Here is a 19,567-nt window from a genome sequence, read left to right as displayed (position 1 = left end):
AGGTGATTTTCTCAGTGTTTAGATTTTTTGCATCCTCAGATTTCATATTTTCAAATAGATGTATCTCAGCCAAATATTGTTCTATCCTAACAAACCATACATCAATAGAAAGCTTATTTATTGAGCTTTCATATGATGCATACATCTCAGTTTTGTAAAATTTTACCTTATGACTGGTTTTGTGGTCCAGGGTCACATATTAGGTTGTACGTTTTCATAAAGTAAATCATTTACTGCCTTCCGCTGTAAAAAGTAGTCCCTAACTGCTGCAGCTGTGTTTACGTTGCTAAGGGTGGTTGCTAAGGGTGGTTGCTAAGGGGGCTCAATGATACACAAAACTGTTGAGTATCATGAATATGACACAGCTGCTGACCAATCAGAATTGAGGAATGGAACTGACTGTTTTATAAAATATTATATCAATGCATTCTATGGCACCTTTATTAGATCAAATAACTTGTGTTTCAGACGGCGAGTGTGCGCTGGGCGAGCGCGAGAGAGCTCATGCTATCCTGCTAGCGTGTCGTCACCTGCCGCTGCCGTTACTGACCCCGCCGGGTCACCGCGCTCGACTGCTGGCCGAAGCCAAACGCACGCTGGAGCGAGTCGGAGACCGCAGATCCCTGCAGGACTGCCAACAGATACTGCTGAGACTGGGAGGAGGAACCACCATCGCTGCCACATAATACACACACACACACACACACACATACTGCCCTCCAAAGGCAAAGCACAGTAACTACACTTTTTTTAAAAATTGAGTTAAGGCTTAAAATGGACTTTGTCACAACTGTTTTGTATTGTGGCAAAGTCTCCTGGTTCAATTTTGTCCCGTATCAGAGAAACAAGAGTGCATTTTTCATAGTTTTAGTGTTGGCGTAGTTACTGCGCTTTGCCTTTGGAGGGCAGTATACACACACACTCTTACTGAACCTTCATCAGCTGTATGTTATTCATGATCATGTTAATATTAGATGTATATTAGTTTCATTCTGAACACACACAAACGGTTCATTCAGATCTACTGCGACAGCAAATAAACAGCTCATGTGTCTGCAGCTACCTCACACACACACACACACACACTTATATACACACACACACACACTTAAATACACACACACACACATGTTGTACAGAACTGTGTCTTATAGACCAAAGTCTTCTAGCGCTAGTGAGACACATGAGGGTATTATATAATTATTTCATCATCATGTAATTACTTCAGATTTAGTTTCGGATGTGTTTGTTTTATTTTGCTTCAATAGCTTTTTTTTTTTTGTCTTTATTCTTTTATATTTGAATATTTGACAGCGGGACTTTTATTATGGTAACACGTGATGATAGATGAGGATGTGATGGTCACAGGACGTAAAGGAGTGTATCATTTGGTGTTTTTAATAATTTAATCGTAAGGGTTTGGTTGTGTTTTAATATCTAAGTAATAACAGCTCCGTCGCACGCACTCTTTCTGCTTCCACTCTTTCGTTCACGTGTTTGTCTGGATTTCTACGTCTTCTGAATTTTTTGTTTTGTAATAAAAAAAACCTTGCAGATGCCGTTGAAGAACCATCTTGTGTTTGTGTGCAGTTTTTTTTTAAAGACAATGCAATGCTTTTTTAAGGAGTTTCTTGTGCTCATCGAGGCTGTGTTTATTTGATCAAAAATACAGAAAACTGTAATGTTGCTAAATGTTATTACAATAAATACAAATGGTTTTTATTTGAATATACTTCAAAATATAATTTATTCCTGTGATGCAAAGCTGAATTTTCAATCAGCTGTTACTCCACTCTTCAGTGTCACACGATCCTTCAGAAATCATTCTAATATGTAGTGTTTTTGGCGGCTGGTTTTAAGTTTAGTTTTAGTCTAGTCTTTGTGTGAAGCTGTCATTTTAGATTTTATTAGTTTTAGTCATGTTCATACTCTTTTTAGTCTAGTTTTTAGTTCTAGTTTTAGTCAATTAAATGTCTGAGCATTTTCATCTTATTTAAGTCAGAATTATCCATGACTATTTTCGTCTGATTTTAGTCGACAAAAACTGATGAGGTTTTAGTCTAGTTTTAGTCACCGAAAACTGATAAGGTTTTAGTCTAGTTTTAGTCGACAAAAACTGATGAGATTTTAGTCTGGTTTTAGTCACCGAAAACTGATAAGGTTTTAGTCTAGTTTTAGTCGACAAAAACTGATGACATTTTAGTCTAGTTTTAGTCAACTAAATATCTGAGCATTTTCGTCTTATTTTAGTCAGAATTATCCAAGACTATTTTTGTCTAGTTTTAGTCGTTGAAAACTGATGAGATTTTAGTCTAGTTTCAGTCGCCGAAAACTGATGAGGTCATTTTCGTTGACTAAAACTAGACTAAAATGTAATCAGTTTTTGTCGTCTAAATCTGGTCTAATTGTCATCAGTTTTCGGCGACTAAAACTAGACTAAAATGTCATCAGTTTTCATCGACTAAAACTAGACTAAAATATCATCAGTTTTCATCTATTAAAACTAGACTAAAATGTCATCAGTTTTCATCGACTAAAACTAGACTAAAATGTCATTAGTTTTCGTCGTCTAAATCTGGTCTAAATGTCATCAGTTTTCGGTGACTAAAACTAGACTAAAGTCTCATCAGTTTTTGTCGACTAAAACTAGACTAAAATGTCATCAGTTTTCTTCGTCTAAATCTGGTCTAAATGTCATCAGTTTTAGTCGTCTAAATCTGGACTAAAATGTTATCAGTTTTCGTCGACTAAAACTAGACTAAAATGTCATCAGTTTTCGTCGTCTAAATATGGACTAAAATGTCATCAGTTTTCGTCGTCTAAATCTGGTCTAAATGTCATCAGTTTTCGGTGACTAAAACTAGACTAAAGTCTCATCAGTTTTCATCTATTAAAACTAGACTAAAATGTCATCAGTTTTCATCGACTAAAACTAGACTAAAATGTCATTAGTTTTCGTCGTCTAAATCTGGTCTAAATGTCATCAGTTTTCGGCGACTAAAACTAGACTAAAGTCTCATCAGTTTTTGTCGACTAAAACTAGACTAAAATGTCATCAGTTTTCTTCGTCTAAATCTGGTCTAAATGTCATCAGTTTTAGTCGTCTAAATCTGGACTAAAATGTTATCAGTTTTCGTCGACTAAAACTAGACTAAAATGTCATCAGTTTTCGTCGTCTAAATATGGACTAAAATGTCATCAGTTTTCATCGACTAAAACTAGACTAAAATGTCATTAGTTTTCGTCGTCTAAATCTGGTCTAAATGTCATTAGTTTTCGGTGACTAAAACTAGACTAAAGTCTCATCAGTTTTTGTCGACTAAAACTAGACTAAAATGTCATCAGTTTTCTTCGTCTAAATCTGGTCTAAATGTCATCAGTTTTAGTCGTCTAAATCTAGACTAAAATGTCATCAGTCTTCGGCGACTAAAACTAGACTAAAATGTCATCAGTTTCCGTTATCTAAATCTGGTCTAAATGTCATCAGTTTTCGGCGACTAAAACTAGACTAAATGTCATCAGTTTTCATCGTCTAAATCTGGTCTAAATGTCATCAGTTTTTGGCGACTAAAACTAGACTAAATGTCATCAGTTTTAGTCGTCTAAATCTGGTCTAAATGTCATCAGTTTTAGTCGTCTAAATCTGGACTAAATGTCATCAGTTTTAGTCGTCTAAATCTGGTCTAAATGTCATCAGTTTTAGTCGTCTAAATCTGGTCTAAATGTCATCAGTTTTCGTCGTCTAAATCTGGTCTAAATGTCATCAGTTTTCGTCGTCTAAATCTGGACTAAAATGTTATCAGTTTTCATCGACTAAAACTAGACTAAAATGTCATCAGTTTTCGTCGACTAAAACTAGACTAAAATGTAATCAGTTTTTGTCGTCTAAATCTGGTCTAATTGTCATCAGTTTTCGTAGACTAAAACTAGACTAAATGTAATCAGTTTTTGTCGTCTAAATCGGGTCTAATTGTCATCAGTTTTCGTAGACTAAAACTAGACTAAATGTAATCAGTTTTTGTCGTCTAAATCTGGTCTAATTGTCATCAGTTTTCGTAGACTAAAACTAGACTAAATGTAATCAGTTTTTGTCGTCTAAATCGGGTCTAATTGTCATCAGTTTTCGTAGACTAAAACTAGACTAAATGTAATCAGTTTTTGTCGTCTAAATCGGGTCTAATTGTCATCAGTTTTCGGCGACTAAAACTAGACTAAAATGTCATCAGTTTTCATCGACTAAAACTAGACTAAAATATCATCAGTTTTCATCTATTAAAACTAGACTAAAATGTCATCAGTTTTCATTGACTAAAACTAGACTAAAATGTCATTAGTTTTCGTCGTCTAAATCTGGTCTAAATGTCATCAGTTTTCGTCATCTAAAACTAGACTAAATGTCATCAGTTTTATTCGTCTAAATCTGGACTTAAATGTTATCAGTTTTCGTCGACTAAATCTAGACTAAATGTCATCAGTTTTAGTCGACTAAAACTAGACTAAAATGTCATCAGTTTTAGTCGTCTAAATCTGGACTTAAATGTTATCAGTTTTCGTTGTCTAAATCTGGACTAAATGTCATCAGTTTTCGTCGACTAAAAATAGACTAAATGTCATCAGTTTTATTCGTCTAAATCTGGACTTAAATGTTATCAGTTTTCGTCGACTAAAACTAGACTAAATGTCATCAGTTTTATTCGTCTAAATCTGGACTAAATGTCATCAGTTTTCGTCGACTAAAACTAGACTAAAATGTCATCAGTTTTCGTCGTCTAAATATGGACTAAAATGTCATCAGTTTTCGTCGTCTAAATCTGGTCTAAATGTCATCAGTTTTCGGTGACTAAAACTAGACTAAAATGTCATCAGTTTTCGTCGTCTAAATCTGGTCTAAATGTCATCAGTTTTCGTCGTCTAAATCGGGTCTAATTGTCATCAGTTTTCGTAGACTAAAACTAGACTAAATGTAATCAGTTTTAGTCGTCTAAATCTGGTCTAATTGTCATCAGTTTTCGTAGACTAAAACTAGACTAAATGTAATCAGTTTTTGTCGTCTAAATCGGGTCTAATTGTCATCAGTTTTCGGCGACTAAAACTAGACTAAAATGTCATCAGTTTTCATCGACTAAAACTAGACTAAAATATCATCAGTTTTCATCTATTAAAACTAGACTAAAATGTCATCAGTTTTCATTGACTAAAACTAGACTAAAATGTCATTAGTTTTCGTCGTCTAAATCTGGTCTAAATGTCATCAGTTTTCGTCATCTAAAACTAGACTAAATGTCATCAGTTTTATTCGTCTAAATCTGGACTTAAATGTTATCAGTTTTCGTCGACTAAATCTAGACTAAATGTCATCAGTTTTAGTCGACTAAAACTAGACTAAAATGTCATCAGTTTTAGTCGTCTAAATCTGGACTTAAATGTTATCAGTTTTCGTTGTCTAAATCTGGACTAAATGTCATCAGTTTTCGTCGACTAAAAATAGACTAAATGTCATCAGTTTTATTCGTCTAAATCTGGACTTAAATGTTATCAGTTTTCGTCGACTAAAACTAGACTAAATGTCATCAGTTTTATTCGTCTAAATCTGGACTAAATGTCATCAGTTTTCGTCGACTAAAACTAGACTAAAATGTCATCAGTTTTCGTCGTCTAAATATGGACTAAAATGTCATCAGTTTTCGTCGTCTAAATCTGGTCTAAATGTCATCAGTTTTCGGTGACTAAAACTAGACTAAAGTCTCATCAGTTTTCATCTATTAAAACTAGACTAAAATGTCATCAGTTTTCATCGACTAAAACTAGACTAAAATGTCATTAGTTTTCGTCGTCTAAATCTGGTCTAAATGTCATCAGTTTTCGGCGACTAAAACTAGACTAAAGTCTCATCAGTTTTTGTCGACTAAAACTAGACTAAAATGTCATCAGTTTTCTTCGTCTAAATCTGGTCTAAATGTCATCAGTTTTAGTCGTCTAAATCTGGACTAAAATGTTATCAGTTTTCGTCGACTAAAACTAGACTAAAATGTCATCAGTTTTCGTCGTCTAAATATGGACTAAAATGTCATCAGTTTTCATCGACTAAAACTAGACTAAAATGTCATTAGTTTTCGTCGTCTAAATCTGGTCTAAATGTCATCAGTTTTCGGTGACTAAAACTAGACTAAAGTCTCATCAGTTTTTGTCGACTAAAACTAGACTAAAATGTCATCAGTTTTCTTCGTCTAAATCTGGTCTAAATGTCATCAGTTTTAGTCGTCTAAATCTAGACTAAAATGTCATCAGTCTTCGGCGACTAAAACTAGACTAAAATGTCATCAGTTTCCGTTATCTAAATCTGGTCTAAATGTCATCAGTTTTCGGCGACTAAAACTAGACTAAATGTCATCAGTTTTCATCGTCTAAATCTGGTCTAAATGTCATCAGTTTTTGGCGACTAAAACTAGACTAAATGTCATCAGTTTTAGTCGTCTAAATCTGGTCTAAATGTCATCAGTTTTAATCGTCTAAATCTGGACTAAATGTCATCAGTTTTAGTCGTCTAAATCTGGTCTAAATGTCATCAGTTTTAGTCGTCTAAATCTGGTCTAAATGTCATCAGTTTTCGTCGTCTAAATCTGGTCTAAATGTCATCAGTTTTCGTCGTCTAAATCTGGACTAAAATGTTATCAGTTTTCATCGACTAAAACTAGACTAAAATGTCATCAGTTTTCGTCGACTAAAACTAGACTAAAATGTAATCAGTTTTTGTCGTCTAAATCTGGTCTAATTGTCATCAGTTTTCGTAGACTAAAACTAGACTAAATGTAATCAGTTTTTGTCGTCTAAATCGGGTCTAATTGTCATCAGTTTTCGTAGACTAAAACTAGACTAAATGTAATCAGTTTTTGTCGTCTAAATCGGGTCTAATTGTCATCAGTTTTCGGCGACTAAAACTAGACTAAAATGTCATCAGTTTTCATCGACTAAAACTAGACTAAAATATCATCAGTTTTCATCTATTAAAACTAGACTAAAATGTCATCAGTTTTCATCGACTAAAACTAGACTAAAATGTCATTAGTTTTCGTCGTCTAAATCTGGTCTAAATGTCATCAGTTTTCGTCATCTAAAACTAGACTAAATGTCATCAGTTTTATTCGTCTAAATCTGGACTTAAATGTTATCAGTTTTCGTCGACTAAATCTAGACTAAATGTCATCAGTTTTAGTCGACTAAAACTAGACTAAAATGTCATCAGTTTTAGTCGTCTAAATCTGGACTTAAATGTTATCAGTTTTCGTTGTCTAAATCTGGACTAAATGTCATCAGTTTTCGTCGACTAAAAATAGACTAAATGTCATCAGTTTTATTCGTCTAAATCTGGACTTAAATGTTATCAGTTTTCGTCGACTAAAACTAGACTAAATGTCATCAGTTTTATTCGTCTAAATCTGGACTAAATGTCATCAGTTTTCGTCGACTAAAACTAGACTAAATGTCATCAGTTTTATTCGTCTAAATCTGGACTTAAATGTTATCAGTTTTCGTTGTCTAAATCTGGACTAAATGTCATCAGTTTTCGTCGACTAAAACTAGACTAAATGTCATCAGTTTTATTCGTCTAAATCTGGACTTAAATGTTATCAGTTTTCGTCGACTAAAACTAGACTAAATGTCATCAGTTTTATTCGTCTAAATCTGGACTAAATGTCATCAGTTTTCGTCGACTAAAACTAGACTAAATGTCATCAGTTTTATTCGTCTAAATCTGGACTTAAATGTTATCAGTTTTCGTTGTCTAAATCTGGACTAAATGTCATCAGTTTTCGTCGACTAAAACTAGACTAAAATGTTATCAGTTTTAGTCGTCTAAATCTGGACTTAAATGTTATCAGTTTTCGTTGTCTAAATCTGGACTAAATGTCATCAGTTTTCGTCGACTAAAACTAGACTAAAATGTCATTAGTTTTCGTCGTCTAAATCTGGTCTAAATGTCATCAGTTTTCGGTGACTAAAACTAGACTAAAGTCTCATCAGTTTTTGTCGACTAAAACTAGACTAAAATGTCATCAGTTTTCTTCGTCTAAATCTGGTCTAAATGTCATCAGTTTTAGTCGTCTAAATCTAGACTAAAATGTCATCAGTCTTCGGCGACTAAAACTAGACTAAAATGTCATCAGTTTCCGTTATCTAAATCTGGTCTAAATGTCATCAGTTTTCGGCGACTAAAACTAGACTAAATGTCATCAGTTTTCATCGTCTAAATCTGGTCTAAATGTCATCAGTTTTTGGCGACTAAAACTAGACTAAATGTCATCAGTTTTAGTCGTCTAAATCTGGTCTAAATGTCATCAGTTTTAGTCGTCTAAATCTGGACTAAATGTCATCAGTTTTAGTCGTCTAAATCTGGTCTAAATGTCATCAGTTTTAGTCGTCTAAATCTGGTCTAAATGTCATCAGTTTTCGTCGTCTAAATCTGGTCTAAATGTCATCAGTTTTCGTCGTCTAAATCTGGACTAAAATGTTATCAGTTTTCATCGACTAAAACTAGACTAAAATGTCATCAGTTTTCGTCGACTAAAACTAGACTAAAATGTAATCAGTTTTTGTCGTCTAAATCTGGTCTAATTGTCATCAGTTTTCGTAGACTAAAACTAGACTAAATGTAATCAGTTTTTGTCGTCTAAATCGGGTCTAATTGTCATCAGTTTTCGTAGACTAAAACTAGACTAAATGTAATCAGTTTTTGTCGTCTAAATCGGGTCTAATTGTCATCAGTTTTCGGCGACTAAAACTAGACTAAAATGTCATCAGTTTTCATCGACTAAAACTAGACTAAAATATCATCAGTTTTCATCTATTAAAACTAGACTAAAATGTCATCAGTTTTCATCGACTAAAACTAGACTAAAATGTCATTAGTTTTCGTCGTCTAAATCTGGTCTAAATGTCATCAGTTTTCGTCATCTAAAACTAGACTAAATGTCATCAGTTTTATTCGTCTAAATCTGGACTTAAATGTTATCAGTTTTCGTCGACTAAATCTAGACTAAATGTCATCAGTTTTAGTCGACTAAAACTAGACTAAAATGTCATCAGTTTTAGTCGTCTAAATCTGGACTTAAATGTTATCAGTTTTCGTTGTCTAAATCTGGACTAAATGTCATCAGTTTTCGTCGACTAAAAATAGACTAAATGTCATCAGTTTTATTCGTCTAAATCTGGACTTAAATGTTATCAGTTTTCGTCGACTAAAACTAGACTAAATGTCATCAGTTTTATTCGTCTAAATCTGGACTAAATGTCATCAGTTTTCGTCGACTAAAACTAGACTAAATGTCATCAGTTTTATTCGTCTAAATCTGGACTTAAATGTTATCAGTTTTCGTTGTCTAAATCTGGACTAAATGTCATCAGTTTTCGTCGACTAAAACTAGACTAAATGTCATCAGTTTTATTCGTCTAAATCTGGACTTAAATGTTATCAGTTTTCGTCGACTAAAACTAGACTAAATGTCATCAGTTTTATTCGTCTAAATCTGGACTAAATGTCATCAGTTTTCGTCGACTAAAACTAGACTAAATGTCATCAGTTTTATTCGTCTAAATCTGGACTTAAATGTTATCAGTTTTCGTTGTCTAAATCTGGACTAAATGTCATCAGTTTTCGTCGACTAAAACTAGACTAAAATGTTATCAGTTTTAGTCGTCTAAATCTGGACTTAAATGTTATCAGTTTTCGTTGTCTAAATCTGGACTAAATGTCATCAGTTTTCGTCGACTAAAACTAGACTAAATGTCATCAGTTTTATTCGTCTAAATCTGGACTTAAATGTTATCAGTTTTCGTCGACTAAAACTAGACTAAATGTCATCAGTTTTATTCGTCTAAATCTGGACTAAATGTCATCAGTTTTCGTTGACTAAAACTAGACTAAATGTCATCAGTTTTATTCGTCTAAATCTGGACTTAAATGTTATCAGTTTTCGTTGTCTAAATCTGGTCTAAATGTCATCAGTTTTCGGCGACTAAAACTAGACTAAATGTCATCAGTTTTATTCTTCTAAATCTGGACTTAAATGTTATCAGTTTTCGTCGACTAAATCTAGACTAAATGTCATCAGTTTTCGTCGACTAAATCTAGACTAAAATGTCATCAGTTTTCGTCGACTAAATCTAGACTAAATGTCATGAATTCTGCTGTCTACCAAAAAATCCTGAAGGACAATGTCTGGCCATCTGTTGGTGACCTCAAGCTGAAGCAAACTTGGGTTCTGCAGCAGGACAATGATCCAAAACACACAGCAAATACACCTCTGAATTGCTGAAGAAAAACAAAATGAAGACTTTGGAGTGGCCTAGTCAAAGTCCTGACCTGAATCCCATTGAGATGCTGTGGCATGATCTTAAAAAGGCGGTTCATGCTTGAAAACCCCCCAATGTGGTTGAATCACAACTATTACAAATTCCTGCACAGCGCTGTAACAGACTCATTGCAAGTTATCGCAAACGCTTGATTGCAGTTGTTGCTGCTAAGGATGGCCCAACCAGTTATTAATATTAGGACGAGGTAAGTTATGTTAACCCATCACTTTTTTGCTCTCTTTCAATCAGCTGTACCTCAGTAAACACATCGCGCTCATCTCTATACCTCAGTAAACACATCGTGTTCGTATCTCTCTCAGTACTCCGGTTTATAAATTAAATTTTAAATGGATATGGTTGTACAGTGTCTTCAAAGAATATCGCTTGCTGAGAACAGAGGCATTTTTTTTACCAGGTAAAATGAGTGTTTTTTTACACTACCATAGAGAATTTTTAATCAAAGTATATTACAAACTTTTCATTGAGACCCTAAAGCATCATATTAACTTCATCCGATGCATCCGATGACCCCTTTAAGGGATTAGTTGACTTTCAGAACAAAAATTTACAGATAATGTACTCTTTCTTCAGTCGTAAGGAAATTATGTTTGAGGCAAACATTTCAGGATTTCCTCCATATAGTGGACTTCTATGGTGCCCCCAAGTTTGAAATGCAGTTTCAAAGGGCTCTAAATAATCCCAGCCAAGAAAGAAGGGTCTTATCTAGCAAAACGATGGGTTATTTTCTAAAAATATATTTTTTTTTTTACAATTGATATACTTTTTAATCTCAAATGCTCAAGCATTTAAGATTAAAAAGTATATAAATTGTGATAAAAATAACCCATCGTTCTGCCAGATAAGACCCATCATTATTCATTATATATTATTGTGTCTCCTTTGGTGAGGAGCACCTGGTTCACATGACTGGTTAGCCCAATGATCAAACATAAAATTTCCTTAAATATTCAAATCATGACTGAAATAAAAAACAAATCAATTAAATTTAATCAATGAATAAATATGGCTCCTACATCCTGGCCCCAAGACAGAACAATTATCAAATACAAAATATTCAATGGAGCCAAAACACATATAACCAAGTACAATCTTGTCACATGTTCAATAAATCAGATTAAATATTTCATAGTGCATTCATTAGAACAAATACATTGTATTCTAGTCAGTGCGTAAGTGCAATGTCCCTTTTTTGTACAATTCCCATGAACCCCCCAAAGTCCATGCCATGCTATGTACATTTCATCAGAAGGAGTCCATTGGGTGTGAATGTAGTGCAAAAATGAGAAGTCCATGTATGTGCAGGCTTGCAGTGTATATGTGGTGTAAAACTGGAAAGTCCATGTATGCAAAGATATGTACTGGTGTGTGGGCACGCCATAGTATGTACATGTTTGTCAGCATATATGGAAAAGCGTGCTAATCAAAACAGACCATACTGCCCTACAAAGGCAAAAAGCAGTAACTACGCCAACACTGAAACTGACGAAAATGCCTTTAAAATTTTTACACCAAATTTTGACTGCCAACGGTTGTCAAAAAGCCCATTTTAAGCCTTAGCTCAATTTTGACCAAATGTGTAGTTACTGCTCTTTGCCTTTGGAGGGTAGCGTAGGAAGCTGACATTACGTTGTCAGTCTCTTAATCTGAATGTTCGGCCTCCAGAAGTGGTACAGGGTCTTTGGAGAACAGTGGACTTAGTGTTCAATGAATAATCAATGAATAAATATGGCTGCTACAGCGATTGTTATTTGTATGTCTGTTTAGAGCAGAGGATTGATTGAAACACTTCCCACATTGAGTGCAGTGATACGGTTTCTCTCCAGTGTGGATCATCTCATGCCGCTTTAAACACTTTGCAGAGGTAAAAGTCTTCTCACACTCAAAGCACATGTACTCTTTTACACCAGTGTGTATTTTCTGATGTTCTTTCAAACTTTGTACATGTGAAAAACTCTTTCCACACAAATGACACGAATGTGGCTTCTCCTTTGTATGAACTCTCAGGTGTGTCCTCAGGTATGAAGCACACAAAAATGTCTTCTCACATTGATCACATGCATATCGCTTCTCTCCAGTGTGGATGTTCATGTGGCTCTTAAGGTTTGTTGCTTGTGTGAAACTCATCCCGCACTGACCACAAATGAAGGGTTTCTCTCCGGTGTGAACTCTCATGTGCACTGCAAGGACTCCTTTGAGTCTGAAACTCTTCCCGCATTGATCACATGTGTGTGGTTTCTCTTCAGTGTGGATACTCTCATGCCTTTTCAGATGTCCAGACTGATAGAATCTCTTGTCACAGTGTGAACACTTGTAAGGCTTTTCTCCAGAGTGAATTATCTGGTGCCGTTTCAGATGTCCAGCTGTAGTAAAAGTCTTTTCACACTCAAAGCACATGTAATCTCTCACACCAGTGTGCATTTTCTGATGTCTTTTTAAATATTGTAAACGTGAAAAACTCTTTCCACATAAAAGACATGAATGTGGCTTCTCCTCAACTTCAGTCAATTCTTCTTCCACCTCATTGTCTTCAATTATCTCTGAAACAAAAGTAAAAACAGCACATTTGTCAGTAAGAAATTTATTTTCTTGTTTTTATTTATTTATAACCATCAGTCATTTATTGTATAGTTTTATCATTGACCATTTATACAATTTTGTTATTTGATTATTTATTATTTTATGCTTTTATATTTTATATTTTTTTGTGTTTTTCATTGTTTAATCTTATGATTGCGAGTTTTCATGAACTGTTTTGTCTGAATGAATAAGAGATGAGAAGTACGGAGCCCCTAAAAGGTCATGCTAGTGGGAAAAAAAATGGGGGTGGTGAAAAAAAAATAAGGGTGGGTATAAAAAAAATGGGGGTGGTGGAAAAACAATTAAGGGTGGGTATAAAAAAAATGGGGGTGGTGGAAAAACAATTAAGGGTGGGTATAAAAAAAATGGGGGTGGTGGAAAAAATTAAGGGTGGGTAGAAAAAAAATGGGGGTGGTGGAAAAAAATTAAGGGTGGGTAGAAAAAAATGGGGGTGGTGGAAAAAAATTAAGGGTGGGTAGAAAAAAATGGGGGTGGTGGAAAAAAATTAAGGGTGGGTAGAAAAAAATGGGGGTGGTGGAAAAAAAATAAGGGTGGGTAGAAAAAAATGGGGGTGGTGGAAAAAAATTAAGGGTGGGTAGAAAAAAATAAGGGTGGGTAGAAAAAAAATTGGGCTGGTGGAAAAAATTAAGGGTGGGTAGAAAAAAAATGGGGGTGGTGGAAAAAAAATTAAGGGTGGGTATAAAAAAAATGGGGGTGGTGGAAAAAATTAAGGGTGGGTAGAAAAAAATGGGGGTGGTGGAAAAAAATTAAGGGTGGGTAGAAAAAAAATGGGGGTGGTGGAAAAAAATTAAGGGTGGGTAGAAAAAAATGGGGGTGGTGGAAAAAAATTAAGGGTGGGTAGAAAAAAATGGGGGTGGTGGAAAAAAATTAAGGGTGGGTAGAAAAAAAATGGGGGTGGTGGAAAAAAATTAAGGGTGGGTAGAAAAAAATGGGGGTGGTGGAAAAAAATTAAGGGTGGGTAGAAAAAAATAAGGGTGGGTAGAAAAAAAATTGGGCTGGTGGAAAAAATTAAGGGTGGGTAGAAAAAAAATGGGGGTGGTGGAAAAAAAATTAAGGGTGGGTATAAAAAAAATGGGGGTGGTGGAAAAAATTAAGGGTGGGTAGAAAAAAATGGGGGTGGTGGAAAAAAATTAAGGGTGGGTAGAAAAAAAATGGGGGTGGTGGAAAAAAATTAAGGGTGGGTAGAAAAAAATGGGGGTGGTGGAAAAAAATTAAGGGTGGGTAGAAAAAAATGGGGGTGGTGGAAAAAAATTAAGGGTGGGTAGAAAAAAAAATGGGGGTGGTGGAAAAAAATTAAGGGTGGGTAGAAAAAAATGGGGGTGGTGGAAAAAAATTAAGGGTGGGTAGAAAAAAATAAGGGTGGGTAGAAAAAAAATTGGGCTGGTGGAAAAAATTAAGGGTGGGTAGAAAAAAAATGGGGGTGGTGGAAAAAAAATTAAGGGTGGGTATAAAAAAATGGGGGTGGTGGAAAAAATTAAGGGTGGGTAGAAAAAAAATGGGGGTGGTGGAAAAAAATTAAGGGTGGGTAGAAAAAAATGGGGGTGGTGGAAAAAATTAAGGGTGGGTAGAAAAAAAATGGGGGTGGTGGAAAAAAATTAAGGGTGGGTATAAAAAAAATGGGGGTGGTGGAAAAAATTAAGGGTGGGTAGAAAAAAAATGGGGGTGGTGGAAAAAAAATTAAGGGTGGGTATAAAAAAAATGGGGGTGGTGGAAAAAATTAAGGGTGGGTAGAAAAAAAATGGGGGTGGTGGAAAAAAATTAAGGGTGGGTAGAAAAAAATGGGAGTGGTGGAAAAAAATTAAGGGTGGGTAGAAAAAATAGGGGTGGTGGAAAAAAAATGGGGATGGTGGAAAAAAATTAAGGGTGGGTAGGAAAAAATGGGGGTGGTGGAAAAAAAATTGAGGGTGGGTAGAAAGAAATCAGGGTGGTGAAAAAAAAATTAAGGGTGGGTAGAAAAAATGGGGGTGGTGGAAAAAAAATTGGGGTGGTGGAAAAAAATTGAGGGTGAGTAGAAAAAAAATGTGGGTGGTGGAAAAAAATTAAGGGTGGGTAGAAAAAAATTGGGGTGGTGGAAATAAAATTGGGGTGGTGGAAAAAAATTAAGGGTGGGTAGAAAAAAAATTGGGGTGGTGAAAAAAAATTAAGGGTGGGTAGAAAAAAATCAGGGTGGTGAAAAAAAATTAAGGGTGGGTAGAAAGAAATCAGGGTGGTGAAAAAAAAAATTAAGGGTGGGTAGAAAAAATGGGGGTGGTGGAAAAAATTAAGGGTGGGTAGAAAAAAAATTGGGGTGGTGAAAAAAAATTAAGGCTGGGTAGAAAAAAATAAGGGTGGGTAAAAAAAATAGGGGTGGTAGAAAAAAACTGGGGTGGTGAAATAATATTATGGGTGGGTAGAAAAAAATAAGGGTGGTGAAAAAAAAAATTAAGGGTGGGTAGAAAAAATGGGGGTGGTGGAAAAAAAATTGGGGTGGTGGAAAAAAATTGAGGGTGAGTAGAAAAAAAATGTGGGTGGTGGAAAAAAATTAAGGGTGGGTAGAAAAAAATTGGGGTGGTGGAAAAAAATTGGGGTGGTGAAAAAAATTAAGGGTGGGTAGAAAAAAATGGGAGTGGTGGAAAAAAATTAAGGGTGGGTAGAAAAAATAGGGGTGGTGGAAAAAAAATGGGGATGGTGGAAAAAAATTAAGGGTGGGTAGGAAAAAATGGGGGTGGTGGAAAAAAATTGAGGGTGGGTAGAAAGAAATCAGGGTGGTGAAAAAAAAATTAAGGGTGGGTAGAAAAAATGGGGGTGGTGGAAAAAAAATTGGGGTGGTGGAAAAAAATTGAGGGTGAGTAGAAAAAAAATGTGGGTGGTGGAAAAAAATTAAGGGTGGGTAGAAAAAAATTGGGGTGGTGGAAATAAAATTGGGGTGGTGGAAAAAAATTAAGGGTGGGTAGAAAAAAAATTGGGGTGGTGAAAAAAAATTAAGGGTGGGTAGAAAAAAATCAGGGTGGTGAAAAAAAATTAAGGGTGGGTAGAAAGAAATCAGGGTGGTGAAAAAAAAAATTAAGGGTGGGTAGAAAAAATGGGGGTGGTGGAAAAAAATTAAGGGTGGGTAGAAAAAAAATTGGGGTGGTGAAAAAAAATTAAGGCTGGGTAGAAAAAAATAAGGGTGGGTAAAAAAAATAGGGGTGGTAGAAAAAAACTGGGGTGGTGAAATAATATTATGGGTGGGTAGAAAAAAATAAGGGTGGTGAAAAAAAAAATTAAGGGTGGGTAGAAAAAATGGGGGTGGTGGAAAAAAAATTGGGGTGGTGGAAAAAAATTGAGGGTGAGTAGAAAAAAAATGTGGGTGGTGGAAAAAAATTAAGGGTGGGTAGAAAAAAATTGGGGTGGTGGAAAAAAAATTGGGGTGGTGAAAAAAAATTAAGGGTGGGTAGAAAAAAATCAGGGTGGTGGAAAAAAATTAAGGGTGGGTAGAAAAAAATAAGGGTGGGTAAAAAAAATAGGGGTGGTAGAAAAAAACTGGGGTGGTGAAATAATATTATGGGTGGGTAGAAAAAAATAAGGGTGGTGAAAAAAAAATTAAGGGTGGGTAGAAAGAAATCAGGGTGGTGAAAAAAAAATTAAGGGTGGGTAGAAAAAATGGGGGTGGTGGAAAAAAAATTGGGGTGGTGGAAAAAAATTGAGGGTGAGTAGAAAAAAAATGTGGGTGGTGGAAAAAAATTAAGGGTGGGTAGAAAAAAATTGGGGTGGTGGAAATAAAATTGGGGTGGTGGAAAAAAATTAAGGGTGGGTAGAAAAAAAATTGGGGTGGTGAAAAAAAATTAAGGGTGGGTAGAAAAAAATCAGGGTGGTGAAAAAAAATTAAGGGTGGGTAGAAAGAAATCAGGGTGGTGAAAAAAAAATTAAGGGTGGGTAGAAAAAATGGGGGTGGTGGAAAAAAATTAAGGGTGGGTAGAAAAAAAATTGGGTTGGTGAAAAAAAATTAAGGCTGGGTAGAAAAAAATAAGGGTGGGTAAAAAAAATAGGGGTGGTAGAAAAAAACTGGGGTGGTGAAATAATATTATGGGTGGGTAGAAAAAAATAAGGGTGGTGAAAAAAAAAATTAAGGGTGGGTAGAAAAAATGGGGGTGGTGGAAAAAAAATTGGGGTGGTGGAAAAAAATTGAGGGTGAGTAGAAAAAAAATGTGGGTGGTGGAAAAAAATTAAGGGTGGGTAGAAAAAAATTGGGGTGGTGGAAAAAAAATTGGGGTGGTGGAAAAAAAATTGGGGTGGTGGAAAAAAATTAAGGGTGGGTAGAAAAAAAATTGGGGTGGTGAAAAAATATTATGGGTGGGTAGAAAAAAATCAGGGTGGTGAAAAAAAATTAAGGGTGGGTAGAAAAAAATCAGGGTGGTGGAAAAAAATTAAGGGTGGGTAGAAAAAAAATTTGGGTGGTGGAAAAAAATTAAGGGTGGGTAGGAAAAAATCGGGGTGGTGAAAAAATAAATTTTACATTTTTTTTGTGTTCCCTCGCAAAACCAGTTGAGTTCTTACAAACACTTCCTGTTTACTTTACAGCTTGCAGTAATTCATACAGCTCCAAATGTTCACAATGGAGCGGTCCATAGAGCTTTATTTTGAACTTCGACTCAAGTATAAAAAAATACAGTCAATTTTCATTCAAGGCACAGCTCTGGGACATTCTAAAATTATTTTGTCTGACAAACAGAAAAAAATAAGTCAGATTTTTCGTATCCTATTGTTTGTTCGTTTGTTAAAAACAAATGAGCTTTCTTTAATAACCCTTAATTTTTTTTTTCCACCACCATGCCCTTTTAGGCGCTCCATAGTGAAGAAATGTTTATGGAAAGTCGAGGTTTATGGCATGTTGTTGTGAAGTAGTTTGGTAAAACACTACTTGTTGGATTCGTGCTGCTCAGACCATTATTCAATAAATTCTGGTCCTTTTTTATCATCATCACTTAGTCTTCTGCTCTTCTCTGGCTTTGCTCAGTCATCTTCTTGGTTTATAGAAGTTAAAACTGTTAATAGAGTTTTGGGTTTCAGACCAGACTTGATTTTGAAAAAAATAAAGTACCAGTTTCATAGGAAGCGTCTGTTATTATTCAGCAGCTCTAGAGATTTTTCCTGTCACAACAGACCAAAATATAAAACCTCCTGAACCGTTATAATCATCAGCATTATTAATGAAGAATGAAGAATAAACACCAACCTGTTTGTTCTTCTGGATCTCTCATCTTCTCTCTGTCCTCTTTAATAAACTCAGATTTGCAGATTTCAGCTCTTCCTAAAGATTTGAGGCTAGTCTTCACTCAAAAACTGATTGGTGAATTGCTGAATTTACTGAACGTGAATTTCTGTGTGGAAAAGCAGGTTTGCCAAAATCAACAATAAATCAAAGAGGCATTAAGTGCTATGTCTAGCTTACATCGTCTTCTTCTAAAAGTCACCTTTGACTAGATGACTAAATGGTAATTATTTTACCCAAATAAGAGGGATCAAACAAAATGCATGCTGCCTTTCTTCAGACAAAATCTTCAGCTCCCACAAATTTTTTGGTTTTCCATCATTTTTGTGTATTTGAATACCAGAGTCAATTTTTTATTTTTATTTTATTTATTTTTTTATGGAAGTTTGATTAAATCCCCTAAAATAAGGTCTACGGTTCACACAAGCTCAAGATACTTTCACATTTTATTCTATGGCATGAAACACACCAGTTACACCCCTCTCGTGATTTTACAAACTATTACGTTTCTTAAAAAAAGATGGCTGCTAACAAGTTGCTAAATGGGACCAAAAGCCCTGTCTGAGACATTAAAAGGTTTAATCATATTATTTAATATTTTTTTTAGAATAGTCTGAAAGTTTCACCAATTGTGGTAAAGGTCACAGCCGTCTAAAAATCAGCCTTCGTAACTTTTATTTATACAAAAATAATTTAAAAACGAGTTTGTAGTAGGTTCCTAGTCACAAGAATGACTTTGCTACAGGCGAGTTAAAGAAAATAAACAAAGATTATAATTCACCAAAATATTTTCCTGTTCTGACGTTTGTAGTACACTCGTGTCCAGATTGACTTAATGCAGATGGCATTTAATATGTGCACAAACACAATACTTGAATTTACCTGTTACTCTCTTCATACAAGTACAGTACTTAACAAAAACACACAAAAAAATGCTGTAATTCACCAAAATACGTTGTATCTCACATTCAGTAAGTCATTCTGGCCACTAGTTGTAAAAAAATGAATGAATGATTTTTTTTTATTATTATTATATATATTTTTTTTTTGCACTATGGCTGTAATTTGCTGACGGTCCCTTAAACAACAGCTGCGATTATCCAGCGGATTTTTACAGCGAAATTAGACGCATTTGATCGCGTTCTAAAATGAATTGATCAGCCAAAAATACATGTCAAAAGAGATATAACGCTATAGCAGCAGCAAAACTTGAAATAGACTCTTTTTACATTCAGTATTAGCAACATTATCACTCCAAACATCAAATGGATTCACAGCCAAACATTTGTGAAATTATATTTTCAACTAAACTCCGTATTCAACTCGTCTTTTATAAACGGAGAAACATTAGACACAATGATCGCTTCT

General features: G+C 35.0%; 2 protein-coding genes across 2 annotated transcripts in view; one reads left to right on the top strand and one right to left on the bottom strand.

Annotated features, from left to right (window-relative positions):
- The window catches only part of srebf2 (sterol regulatory element binding transcription factor 2), a 31,815-nt gene extending 30,243 nt beyond the window's left edge, over positions 1-1,572 (top strand). The window contains exon 20 of the mRNA XM_073835302.1: positions 469-1,572. Coding sequence (XP_073691403.1) covers positions 469-686 — 218 coding nt within the window. The 3' untranslated portion in view covers positions 687-1,572. The remainder of the gene's footprint in view (positions 1-468) is intronic.
- The window catches only part of LOC141343073 (uncharacterized), a 509,078-nt gene extending 490,769 nt beyond the window's left edge, over positions 1-18,309 (bottom strand). The window contains exons 1-3 of the mRNA XM_073847672.1: positions 18,164-18,309; positions 12,550-12,908; positions 12,158-12,465 (exon numbers count right to left, since the gene is read on the bottom strand). Coding sequence (XP_073703773.1) covers positions 12,158-12,465; positions 12,550-12,908; positions 18,164-18,188 — 692 coding nt within the window. The 5' untranslated portion in view covers positions 18,189-18,309. The remainder of the gene's footprint in view (positions 1-12,157; positions 12,466-12,549; positions 12,909-18,163) is intronic.
- Between the last annotated feature and the right edge of the window lie 1,258 nt (positions 18,310-19,567).

This window comes from Garra rufa, chromosome 1 (genome assembly GCF_049309525.1).
Source record: "Garra rufa chromosome 1, GarRuf1.0, whole genome shotgun sequence".
Taxonomy (NCBI): Eukaryota; Metazoa; Chordata; class Actinopteri; order Cypriniformes; family Cyprinidae; genus Garra; species Garra rufa.
This window is presented reverse-complemented; position numbering and strand designations above follow the sequence as displayed.